The 14,370-nt window shown below is 39.7% G+C and overlaps 1 protein-coding gene across 1 annotated transcript; it reads left to right on the plus strand.

Moving 5' to 3' along the window:
• The first annotated feature begins 11,865 nt into the window (after positions 1 to 11,865).
• insm1b (insulinoma-associated 1b) lies at positions 11,866 to 14,064 on the plus strand. Its single transcript, NM_199658.1, is given in 1 exon segment — positions 11,866 to 14,064. A coding segment is annotated over 1 exon segment (1,362 nt). The 5' UTR covers positions 11,866 to 11,968; the 3' UTR covers positions 13,331 to 14,064.
• The last annotated feature ends 306 nt before the right edge of the window (positions 14,065 to 14,370 follow it).

Here is a 14,370-nt window from a genome sequence, read left to right on the forward strand (position 1 = left end):
ATGTCAGTGAAACATTTTTCAGTGTTTATTAAACTTTGTTAAACAACTCATTTGCTCATTGTCTGTTAATTTGATATTAAGCCTTGAAGGGCAAATACTTAATATGAATTACATTTAATTCAATGAATATAATTCAATAATTCAAATAAAGCATATAATTAAATATTTAGCACATTTAGCCTTGTATGCCTAATTGAACAAGAACAAATGCCCTAAAACAGAAAATAATGTTATAGAAAGAAATAATTTAACTTTCTCAAAGATCAACCTATTGTTACAACTTGCTTTGCAAATAGTTTTTTTAAACTAATAAGCAGATATTTCTTGATAAGTAATGCTTCAATTAATAATCTGCCAGATAGAACCTTATAATTCCACGCAATGAGAATGCAATGAGAACGCAATGAGAAGCTTTTATCTGCATTTGCCCTGTTTTTTACTCCAATTTGCAAATTTAAGAGAATTAAATCATTTACATTTAGATTGCTTCGCTGTCATGTTAATGTATGAAAGAGAATTGTTACACCCATAATTTGCTTGCGCAATGCAGCGCAAGGCGTGACGCAATTGTTGTTTGCTAGTTTCAGCTCAGCGCAAGTCATTTTGATGTTTTGCAGCACGCTGTTTAAATAGCAAATGCATTTGCGCTCATAGGCGTTCTGGTAAAAAAAGGAGGTGTGTTAAGGCGCATTGCTGGCGTGTTGCTATTTTGAGGAACTAAAATACACTGTTCAATTGACTAGCTGAGAGGAGGTCTAAAGTCCAGCGCATAGCCCGTTAGTTGTGCGCCTTGCTTAAACATTGCTTAATACACACAGGATGTACAGCAATTTGCAAATATCTTTACAGATGAAAAAGAATTAAAATATTACAAAAAATATTCTAGCCTACATGAATATAAAAACCACTGCCTTCATGCCTTCCTCATCTCGGGGGGCTTTTTCAGTTTATTCATGACAATTTGCTTTTGTATAATGCGATTATTAGCTGTATTATTTAGTATATGCATATTTGTATTTCCTTTTTTTAAAACAAGCTTAGATTTGCCCACCAATCAAGTTTTTAGACCATATGGGGCACATCATGTTCATTTGGAAGTTACTCAGTTTTTTGACCATACTTCGTTATTATTGTTCATTTATTCGTTTGCAGGAAATTAGAACTGAATTTAGAAATAGCTTTGGAACAAATCTTTGCGCTTAACAAACTAAATTAATTATGTATAGGCTAATGGATGTCTGTGCATACAACATGTTTCCCTATCCACGAGAGTGAAAGTGAAAGTAAAGAATGAGTGCTCTCATTCTCGTATTGTAGAACTGTTTTCTCGCTAGTGAAGCGCTCAATTTTTCCATTTACAAAGTCTGCCATGTAAATAGCAAATGCGCCATAGCACAACTGACTCTTAAAGGGAATGGGAAATGAGACTCTGATTGGTTTATTTTTTAAAAACACACCTATAACTCATTAAGAGAATAAGCTCAACCCTGTAAACCATGCGCCGCGGCACAAAGCGAATTTTTCTGTCCTTAAAATAGCAAAAGTGGATTCTGACACGCTCTTAATGCTTGCGCTTTGGACTTTGCGCCTAGATCATCAAAAATGGAGCCCAATATCTCAAAATCATTCAGAACGCAGATAAAACCTTTGCAAGACGAGGATATGATACTTTTACATTTTACATAAATTTGTATTATAGAAGGAAATCTTAACTTAATTTGGGACTCTTTCTGTCTTACAAATATTTGAAACATTAAATTGTGTCAAGTTTGACAATCCACTCCCAGGTCTGTTACCAAGCAATAATAAACCCCACGGATCACAAATGATGGTCCGCAGAACGCTTTTGCGAAATGTAAAGGGTTTTTTGTCCGTTAAAAGGTTCTTTGAGTGTTGGACGTGCACTCTCTCTTTCTCTGATGTCGAGAGGATCATTCACTGCTGCTGGCGATGTTGCAGGAATGCAGACACTGACTGTCATGTCAAACACCAGAGCTTCTCTCCTACTCTGACATTTCAGCATGACATTTCAGATCCAGTTCATCATCGCACACACACACACCTGTCTTTAAAAGCCGCTCATTCTCTGCAGCAGGCAGAAGAACTGATCGCATTAACTGTGTGAGCTTTAACATGTATCTAATGATTGGGTTTCAGTCATTTTAATCACCCTTTGACTGCATCACTGCAAATGTTAATGAATTTAGTAAATTACACCATATTTAACTGTAATATGAACTGTTTTGGTTTACTAGGACAGTTTTGCAGTATGTTACTGTATTTTAAAGTGACTATATTTAGATATATGATACTCTTATACTTATAGAGACAGACAAATGGTGCTCTACATGTGTAAATATTGTATTTTTTGCTGCAGTTGATCTACAGTAAGTTACTCTAAATTCTACAGGAATTTTTTAGCAGCATGCTACGTCTGACAGATCACACTATTATGTTTTTCTCTTCTTTTTCATTCTTTTAGAACCTGTTTTAAAACATTTTTATCTATTTTTATCTGTTTTTATCATTTTTATTATTTATTTTTATTTTCCTTATACTTGTCTCTTTTATTACAGTTTATGTAAAGCACTTTGAATTGCCACTGTGCATGAAATGTGCTACTTTATAAGAATAAACTTGCCTTGTCTTGTGTGTTTCTTTTTCCCCTTGTTTTACTCTCAGTAAAAATGTTAAATTCCTACATAAAAAGCCCCAACGCAATCTCACGGCAATCCTTAACTTTTTTTATTTAGTGGCTAAATAGTATAAATTCGTATGATCTAATTTGTACAATTTAGTACGATTTGCTCATCACCCAATGACGGTTGGGGTTAGGGATGGGGTTCAGTGCCACACCTCCTTTTTAAAATCGTAAATTTTCGTACCGATGAATTCGACAAATTAGCCACTAAACTGACAAAACGTAAAATACTCACATTTCCTCGTGGGATCAGGCTAAAAAAAACTGTTACATTGTTACAGTGAAAGCACAGTGAAATACTCATAATTGTGCAATGTAAATAAACAGTCTTAAAAAAACAATAGCATAAAAAATAGCATCATTGTGGGAAAAACAAAACAAAACAAAACATAAATCTACATTTATGTGCAGCATTTCAGCATTTCAGCATTCCCTGTGCAGCATTTCATTTTTGCAGCTTTTTCATTGAAAGAACAGTATTTTTCGTAGATTTTCTCTGAAACCATGTTCAATAATCATGCATTCGTGTTGTGTGATGTCATGATGCCATTTTGTAATTTTATTACTGCGAGCCTTCTCCATATGTACAAAATACCTGCAGTTAAATTTGATTGTACATTTGGAATTTTCTTTACTGTCTCTGTTTATATACTGTATATACACTCACTGGCCACTTTATTAGGTACAAATGCCAAATTAGGAACACCTGTTCAACTGCTTGTTAATGCAAATTTCTTATCAGCCAATCACATGGCAGCAACTCAATGCATTTAAGCATGTAGACATGGTCAAGACAATCTGCTGCAGTTCAAACCGAGCATCAGAATGGGGAAGAAAGGTGATTTTGGTGCTTTTGAATGTGGCATGGTTGTTGGTGCCAGATGGGCTGGAGTATTTCAGAAACTTCTGATCTACTGGGATTTCAGGCACAACCATCTCTAGAGTTTACAGAGTATTGTCCGAACAAAAAAATATCCAGTGAGTGGCAGTTCTGTGGGTGCAAATGCCTTGTTGATGTCAGAGATCAGAGGAGAATGGCCTGACTGGTTCAGCTGATAGAAAGGCAACAGTAACTCAAATAACCACCCCTTACAACCGAGGTATGCAGAAGAGCATCTCTGAACATGTCAAACCTTGAGACGGATGGGCTATAGCAGCAGAAGACCACACCGGGTGTCACTCCTGTCAGCTAAGAACAGGAATCTAAGGCTACGACTCACACAGGCTCACCAAAATTGGACAAAAGAAGATTGGAAAAAGGTTCCCTGGTCCGATGAGAAATTAGCAATTTCTGCTGCGACATTCGGATGGTGGGGTCAGAATTTGGCGTCAACAACATGAAAGCATGGATCCATCCTGCCTTGTATCACAGTTCAGGCTGGTGGTGGTGATGTAATGGTGTGGGGGATAATTTCTTGGCACATTTTGAGCCCATAAGTAGCGCCATGTCATAAGGTGTGAATCATCTCAGACTGGTTTCTTGAACATGATAATGAGTTCACTGTACTTAAATGGCCTCCACAGTCACCAGATCTCAATACAATAGAACACCTTTGGGATGTGGTGGAATGGGAGATTCACATCATTGTGCATGTGCAGCTGACAAATCTGCAGCAACTGTATGATGCTATCATGTCAATATGGAGAAAAATCTATGAGGAATAATTCCAGTACCTTGTTGAACCTATGCCACGAAGGATTAGGGCAGTTCTGAAAGAAAAAGTGGGTCCAACTAGTACCAGTAAGGTGTACCTAATAAAGTGGCCGGTGAATGTACATAATGCCATAAAGGTCTTAACTGAAATTTTATTCGAGCAACTTTGAGAAGATAATTCAGAATACATATTATAATTCTTTGTAACAGAATACCAGAATAGAATACAGAATACAGTTGTTGTTGCTGTCATATTTATTTTTCTAAAGTGGAGCTTCAGAAATAGCTAAAAGTGCAATTTCATTCTGTCCTGCTAAAGTTTATACAGCCTCTGAAGACATGAGTAATGGACAGTCGTAAGCAATTGTGTTTTTGACAGTGTTGTTGGCACACTATAGACCTATTGACGCAGAGTCTTGTGGGTGGGCTTAACTGACCTTTTCACCCTTTGACCGGTTATCCACCATCCTGTAACCAGCTAGAAGAGTCTAGTTAATCCTATACAACCCTCTAGCAAGCGAATCATATTGACTGAGGAATAACACACAGGCAACAGCAAACATATTTTCAATAGTATTTCAAAATCTCTTATTTACATTTGTCAACTTTTCAATTCAGTCTGTAATTTCTTCAGTCTTTATTTGTTATGAAGAATTATTCATTATAAAGCAATGGCTCTGATATGTAAGATAAAATAAGGCATAATTCAAAAAGGATTATGAACGGCAACAAACAACATCAGGCTATAGAGAAAGGGGTCTGGATTTGATTATCTAATCACATTGCTTGTAATCTCCATCAGTGCTGTAGATGCTCATCACGGCTGATCATGTGATTGACGACACAAATCAACTCAGAGATTCTGGAGCACATGCAGGATGATTAATGTCAAATCATTTGATGGAGAATTTATTTCTACACAATTAGCATAGCGCAGATCGTCTTTGATTGTGCAGAGCTCAAGGGTCATGGAGGTGTAGAAAAACATGAAATGAACTGGACAGGCAGACAGACAAATTGACAGACAGACAGACAAAAAGACAGGCCGACAAACAAACAGACAGACAGACAGAGACAGACACACAGAGACAGACAAACATACAAATGGACAAACAAACAGACAGATAACAAATGGACATACAGACAGAAAAGTAGACAAAGAGTGAAGAAAACAAACATACTGAGATAGATAGATAGATAGATAGATAGATAGATAGATAGATAGATAGATAGATAGATAGATGGATGGATGGATGGATGGATGGATGGATGGATGGATGGATGGATGGATGGATGGATGGATGGATGGATGGATGGATGGATGGATGGATGGATGGATGGATGGATGGATGGATGATAGATAGATAGATAGATAGATAGATAGATAGATAGATAGATAGATAGATAGATAGATAGATAGATAGATAGATAGATAGATAGATAGATAGATAGATAGATAGATAGATAGATAGATAGATTGTAACAAGCAGACAGACAAACAAACAAAGGGACAGGCAGACAAACCAATGGACAGACCAACAAGAAGACAGACAAACATAAAAAACGAGCAGAAGAACGGACAAACAAATGGACAGACAAATGGACGTACAGACAGAAAAACAGTTAAGTAGACACAGAGTAAAGAAAATGGATGGATGGATGGATGGATGGATGGATGGATGGATGGATGGATTGATGAATAGATGGATGAATAGATGGATGGATGGATGGATGGATGTATGGATAGACTGGCAGACAGCATATAAACAGACAAACAAATGGACAGACAGACAGAGATACACAAAGACAGACAAGGAGACGGACAATCAAGCAGAAGAATGAAGAGACAGACAAACAAACAAAAATTACAAACAGACAGATAAGTAGGCAGAGATAAGTAAACAGATGGATGGATGGATGGATGGATGGATGGGTGGGTGGGTGGATGGATGGATGGACAGCATGAATTTTGTACGTTTTCATAAGATCAGCTCATGCCCTGGCGATGGATTTTATGTCATGTTTTAGGAATCAACATTAGTATTGAGCATGATCATGTTTGCCTTCAACTCTTGTGGTATGGATGTATGCTTGTAACAATTCTATTTTTCATTCTTGATTTCGGCTTGACAGACTTATTTGATTGACAATGAGAATACAACTGCGCGCTCCAAAGTGTGGTCAACATCCATCACGCCACAGCCAACAGTGTCCGTCGACCTCCGTGAACTAAACACAGGTCAAACCCTTTGTCGTGTCGCGTTTCAGGATGATGTAAAGGCATTGCCTTAAGCCAAGCATCTGATCTCATTTGCAGGCTCTTATTATGCAAACCACTCCCTGACGCCCACAGTCTAATTAGGCCTAAATTAATTTGAGTCCAATCTTTTATGTCTCTGGCCCAGGCTGCAGCACTTCCCTCCATTTGCAGAATCATATTAATGTTCGTGTGGGAGCACTACTCCTGCAGATGAAAAGACTGATACAATTCATTAAGTCCTGCCTCTGTTCTTGCCTCCTCTCGGCACAGGAACGATAAGTGCAATGAGCTGCCTCTTATTAACCCCATTATATGGGCTAATAAGGAAGATCATATACAAATCAAGGATGATGCACAATTACACGGGAATGCAAATGATGGCAGCTAACGAGCTGTGTGTCAATGCTGGAAATGCTATGTTCGGGAAACGCGTCGTGCGGCAGTCTTAACACAGGCTGGTTTATTTTCTTCACAGACATAATTGCGTGCATGTGCCTGTCAACGAGTGTTTGACGTTCCACCTGCATGTCCTTCATCTGGTGTCAGCTCGGTTAGAAGTGCCTTCAGTGCAAGGGAAGCAGACAGAACTTATGCTGCTTTCAGAACCATGGACAGCGGCCTCATGAGCGCAGCAATTTCAGCACCCTGATGGAAATGTTGGGTAAAAGGGGGATATATTATATAAGAGTATATATAAATACTCTTTAAAAGCAAAGGTAACAGTTTTCTTTAAAGGTGTTCAAAAGACTGTCATTAAACCGTTATAATCATGATATAACAAATGTCATAATTGTAATTTTTTTTAATTCATGCTTATAACAACTGCAGGCCCGTAGCCAGGGGGGTCGGTTGATTCGAAGGAGCTCATTAGTCTTATTTTAACTGCTATGCCATTATAAATTATCAAAATAACCAATCGAAAAAGGCTTTAGGACCAAGCGAAATGTGATGCAAGTCAACTTTCAATGTACTGTTATTATAGAGCAGGGATGTCAAACTCAATTGCTGGAGGGCCGCAGCTCTGCATAGTTTAGTTCCAACCCTGCTCCAACACACTTACCTGTAGGTGTCAAACAAGCCTGAAGGACTCAATTAGTTTGATCAGTTGTGTTTAATTGCTGCGGCCCACCAGGAATTGAGTTTGACATCTCTGCTATAGAGAAAATATTTTACAAGTAACCTTTATTCTAAATCTTGGACCTTCATCTTAAAAAAAAAAAAAAAAAAAAAGATAGCGGCCTATATTAATACTTATTAAGCTATTGTTAATATCTATGAATTTTCAAATGTACCTTTTACAAGAAAACTTTATTAAGTTATTATTATTATTATTATTATTATTATTATTATTATTATTATTATTATCCAAATGGTCAAATTCTGACTGAGGAAAATTAAGAGGGCTGGCCAGTTTGAAATTTGCCTAATAAATGACAATAGACCACAGTTTTAAATGTAAAACTTAAACAGATTGCTATTTTTCCACTACTGATACATCATAAAATAGCCTAAAATAAACAGTCTGTTCATATTTCTTTATTCTTGATCTTTTAAAAAAATGTTTTGTACAACAAAAAGTGTGCGATAAGCTAATCCGACCATCTGACAATCCAGCAATAATAATGATAATAATAATTAAAACGTCACTAAATTGCCGTAGTTAAATATCATAATTAAATAAAAAATGAGTCAAAACACAGCAAAAAGGTCCACTTTTTGAGAAAACAAAATACCACCCAGGCTGGCTACAATTGTTATGACAATTTGACATAAATAGATCATGTTTATGATAGATTTATGATAAGTTATGTTTTTCTGGTAATGTAAATTTGTCATAACAAACAATGTCGTCTTTGTATCTAAAATCAAATGACTGAGCAAATGACACTTATTAATAGTTGTAATAAGCATGCATAAAATCTCATTCACATTCATGACCTGTCATGCCATGATTATAAAGTTTTCATGACACCCCTTCAAGTAAAATGTTACATTACTTTCCCTAAAAAGGTTACACGTTTTTATGTAAATTGAAAATTGAATATATGATTCAAAATATACTTATATATATATGGCACAGTGGGTAGGGCTGTCACCTCACAACAAGAAGGTCCCTAGTTTGAGTCTCGGCTGGGTCAGTTGGCATTTCAGTGTGGAATTTGCATGTTCTCTCCGTTATCGCGTGGGTTTCCTCCGGCTGCTTCAGCTCCTGCAAGTCCAAAGACATGCGCTGTAGGTGAATTGGGTAAGCTAAAATGTTCGTAGTGTATGTGTGTAAATAAGTGTACGGGTGTTTCCCAGTAATGGGTTGCAGCTGGAAAGACATCCACTTCGTAAAACATGTAATGGATAAATTGGCGGTTTATTCAGCTGTAGTGACCCCTGATTAATAAAGGTAGTGCGCCAAAAAGAAAACGAATGATATATATGCAGATATAACCTATGCTTCAAAACAAGATTTACTAGTGCTCTCATTTAACAGTATGGCTATCATTTTTCTACTTAAACTTGCTATTTTTTGTGTATTATGACATAATTTGCTTATGACAGAAGATCGTTTACACATTTAAACAAGCCACAAATGTATCATTTTTGCGTTTCTGTTATAATTCAGAGAAGAAAAGTGTTCAAGTTGAGTGCTGCAGTAGCCTCTGTCCGCCTGTGGATGGAGCAGTGTAAATGACCCGCACCACTACACATTAACCAAATCAATCGGAGTACTAAACATTTAATCAACCTTCTCATGCATGTCTCTTTAGAAAATAAATATCTCTTCGAATAACTTTTGTTTGTTTTATGTTATATTTAAGCACAACTAATCGTGAAACCCTAATGATTATACAGCTGCTGTAAAGCATTCTCATCATGTAGTCTGCGTTTTACTTTTGGCATGAAACCACGTGAGCTAGTAACCCCTCGAGGCATCCTGTTAAAAGCGCACGTTTGTCTGCTTATGAGTTTAGAGAAATATGTTGATAAGTGTTCACTGTGCTCGCATTGAGGGGGGCTCGTGGCCTGCAGGGGAGGGGCGCGCGCCGGCAAAGCAGCTGTATGCAAATAAGACGCGACAAGCACGCGCCACACAGCAAACACGCGCACATACGGCCGGTGCGCACGCACGCAGTCTCATTAAAATGCCATCGAATTGCTTTGTGTTGGGTGAGACCAAGACAAACAAACTTCAGAGAATGTTAACAGAGCAAAACATGTTCTGATCAAGAGAGAGCGAGCGCGATATCTAAAATCAAGATTAAGTTATGCGTTTTAAAGCAACAATTAAGATGAAGCGCCGCGTAACTGTGTTATAGTTTAAGCACATTTCTGTCCTGCTGAACTCAGCTAGTGCTGTAATATTTGCAAAACTGCAGGGGAGAATGGTGGCAGGCGCATATCTCAATGCCTGAGCAATTATTTGACTCGGTCATACAGCAGCTTTATGCTAATGAGGGGGACAATAGCTGAATGCAAACCCGTGCAACACGTCTGTCCAATTATGCGCGCAAAAGAGAATTTAAAGCAACTGTTTCACAGAGCAGAAAATAAGATCCGTTGGAAAGCTTCTAAGAAAGCATCACAAATTATACTTTTGTTTATAATAAACTGCTCAAGTTATTTTAAAAGTACAAAAAGCAAACTTTGTTTTTCTATTTGGGTTTTCATTGGAGATTTGAACAATTGTGCACATCTCCAAATACATCATTGATTACTTTATTTAAAAGTAAAAGAACATTTTGTGCATTTTGAAGATGATTCGAACATTCGAGAAATTATCAGATACGACGCAATACCTGTAAACCTATTTATCAATTTAAATCATATTTTGCAAGTCATTTTATTGAATATGTTGTAGCTGTATTTACGGGAAATGTGTGTGACTTTTGGACTGTGTTTGAAGGTGTACACGACACAAGATTGTACCAAAAAAGCCTGGACGGGCTTCAGAGTTGTCACTGGTCATGGTGTTTGAAGAAATGCAATGATGGCTGACCCAGGGCTTGACCTCGAGGTCAGCCATCATCTTTGATTGTGTCCAGCACGCGTCCCTCTTTTGGCCAGATTGCTCGTGTATCCCTGTAGAGGTCAATTTGCTTTTCAAAGGCAAAAAAGCCTGTGACGGCTGGCCAGACGCGGCCATTGTGTGCAGAGATGAGGGCTTCTTCTGATGACTTATGCATGTGTTAGCCAGCTGATTTATACTGCCCTAAGACAGACGCGTGGCATTACAAATCTCTCCCAATGTCCACATTTGTGCGCACACACACATGAAGCACTGTGGATATGTTTAACCTACAGTGTTTCACGAATGAGAACTAATAACATGAGATAACGTAACAGAAGTGAACCAACAGATACAAACAATTTCAAATGTCCACACATTTCTACATGAAATTACAGATTTGACTGAATTACAATTTAATTTTCTTCTACGTAAACTTTGGATTAAACCTGTACAATAACAGTGAAACCGTTTACACTAAAAAAAAAGACAAAGCATTTTAAGGCACTAATGGCTGTAAATTGTCGGTTTTCTTTTTTCTACCTTTAGTTTAGTGTTTATAACTATTTTTGATACATATTTTAAAGGACCTTATTCATATTGGGGACATTTCAAAGTGCAGTTTTTAAATAACCTTTTTTCGGACAGTGTATAATGTCATAATAACTTAATACACTTTAAATACTTAAAAGAATCAGAAAAATATATATAACTATATATAAATCCAATTTCATTAAACGCAAATATACCGTCAACGTGCAATTTATTCTGCAATATGCAATAGTTAATATTAACTGTCCATAGTGTGCCGAAATTATTTGCATGTTTAAAAGTTATAAAACGAGTCCACATAACACATTTCATGCAGAAATACACTAAGATGTAAGTTAAGACATTCTCCTTCTAAAATAAGCATTCAGAAAGAACTTTCTTTGTTGTCGGTCATTTGAAATTCTGATGATGAGGAGGAGGAGGATGATGATGGCCGTGAGTGACATTTCCTTCTGTCCCCTGCAGCCGCGGCACGCGCTTCTCTCCATACATCTCCATCAGACCGTGAATAGCGAGCTGCGCGCATTACTACAATAAAGGCCAGGTACATCTGCTCTGCTGCGGCCGGTCCGAGTCTCTCAGCCCTCCCACGGGCAATTCCACAGAGATCATCGCTCGCCCCTGATTGGACGAGGACGAAGCGATGAGGGGCGAGAACAATAACATCATTCCGGCTTAAAAAGAGTGCAGCTATGCGTTGAGGAGCAAAAGCATCTCTCATAGGGAGGGAGGCGGACGGCGCGTTCGTGGCTCCGGATTTCATCTCGTTGTGCCTTGTCATCCTCGCCCCATCCATCCGCCGACATGCCCAAAGGATTCCTCGTGAAAAGGAACAAGAAAGCTGCGCTCGTTTCGTATCGGATACGCACAGACGAGGATGGAGGACCCACTCCAGAATGTCCGATCGCACAGATCGCCTTATCCTCACCCGCGCCCAGCGCCTCCAAGCCAGACAGCATCCTCTTGGCGTTCCCGTCGGCCGGAGCAGAGGCGCCGGTGCCCGTCCACAAGCCTGTGCAGTTCGGCAACCCAGAGGCGGTGTACCAAGCCCTGTACAGCCCCACCCGGCCAGTCAGCAAGGATCATGATAGGAAATATTTCGAAAGGAGCCTCAACCTCGGCTCGCCCATCTCTGCCGAATCTTTCCCGACTCCCGCCTCTCTCACCAGCCTGGACCATCATCTTCTGTTCGCGCCGGTCGACTTGAAAATCGGCACCAGTAACAGTAACCGGAGCGGAACAGCCAGCGGCGCTCACGCCCCCGCCATCCAGACCGGAGCCAAAAGACCTTCCGCTGACGCCGCCGAGCGTAAAGTCAGCAGCAAAAGCGCCAAGAAACCCAAAGCCATACGCAAGCTCAACTTCGAGGACGAGGTAACTACATCCCCGGTGCTGGGCCTAAAAATCAAAGAGGGGCCCGTGGACCTGAAGCCCCGACCGTCTTCGGGTGGCACCAACAAGCCTCTGGGAGAGTTCATCTGCCAGCTTTGCAAAGAAGAATACTCGGACCCGTTCTCTCTGGCACAGCACAAATGCTCACGGATAGTGCGGGTGGAGTACAGGTGTCCCGAGTGCGAGAAAGTCTTCAGCTGTCCGGCGAACCTGGCCTCCCACCGGCGCTGGCACAAACCGCGCGTGCAGAGCGCGCCGAAACAAGCCCTCCAACCCGCCAAGCCTTTCCCCGAAGAGCTGAGAGCCGAGTTCCCCAGCGACAGAGACACCCCGAGCCCGGGTCTGTCTGAATCCGGCTCCGAGGACGGGCTCTACGACTGCCAACACTGCGGGAAGAGATTCAAACGCCAAGCGTACCTGAGGAAGCACATCCTGGGACACCAAGCGCTCCAAAATCAAATCCTCGGGGAGGCTTTTCGCAGCGCGGAAAGCCCCGACGCTATGCCTTCGGAGGACCGCCAAAGCCCAGCTCCGCTCAATCTGAGCCCCGCGGACTGTCTCACGTGCCCGGCTTGCGGAGAGAAGCTCCCCAACCGGGCGAGTCTGGAGCGACACCTGCGTCTCCTGCACGACGACGCCCAGGCGTTTCCCTGCAAGTTCTGCCCTGCCACTTTCTACAGCTCGCCGGGTCTCACCAGGCACATCAACAAATGCCACCCCACCGAAAACAGACAAGTCATCCTGCTCCAGATGCCCGTACGTAACGCCTGCTGAAGAAGAGCCCACACCGGCCCGTCCTTTAGAACGATCTATTTTCTTCATTCAATCCTTCACTAGAAAAGTCTGGAGAAAAGTATTAGTTTGGTCCTTAAAAAGGTATTTTTCTAGAACCCTTGCACACATGGTAATGTAATAGCTCCTAGACCTAAGAAATGTTGATGTACCTCTGCCTTGAATTCACATGCTGTGCGTTTCACGTATGTAGCTTTAATCTAGTATGTGAATTACAGGACTGAAATGTTCTCTCTCTCTCTCTCTCTCTCTCTCTCTCTCTCTCTTTTCTTACTGAAAACTACGACAACAAATCTTGAAAAGTTTCCCTTTAGTAGCCAGAAATGCCTTTAGAGAAATACACATCAAACTACTGCCTTAAGAACTCTTAAGTGTAATGATTGTTTTTGAATGTCGGCACACGATTACAGCTTACTATCATGATGTAAAATTATTGTAATATGTTTATTCGTAATATTTTATTTATTTATGTATTTATTTATTTTCAATGGCTTTGTGTAAATTATTAAGTGACTTTTCTCCCCTGTGTCACATGTTGCAGTCGAATCGTTGTCGAGATCATCTTGTCTTGGGTTTTGTGCGCTCCCTTGAAACGTGAAGCTCTTATAGATGCAATCCTTTTCTACGTAAACAGCTTATTTTCCTAAATGTTTGCTACCTAGCGCTTTATATGTGCGTCCGTGTTGTCTACTCGAATAAAATATTTTCAGCTGAAACAAAAGCTTCTGTTCGTGCATATTTGCCCCACAACACCACTGTTTTCTGAACAATAGTCTGTGACAAGTTATTGCTGTGTATGAAATGTGGATGACAACAAGTCTTTAAACCATTAGCACATTATTGTTTATAACAGAGATGTGATGTTACAGGAACAAAGTAAGCTTGGGAATATTTTATATTATTTTTCTTTGCATTTACAAACTGTTTATCTACAGGTAACAAAACAACTTAAAAACGGCATGAAGCAGTACGACAGCATTTACAAAAAAAAGTCAACATTCAAAACTATTTTTCTTATATAT

The sequence above is a fragment of the Danio rerio genome, chromosome 17, assembly GCF_052040795.2.
Source record: "Danio rerio strain M-AB ecotype USA chromosome 17, GRCz13ab, whole genome shotgun sequence".
Classification (NCBI taxonomy): Eukaryota; Metazoa; Chordata; class Actinopteri; order Cypriniformes; family Danionidae; genus Danio; species Danio rerio.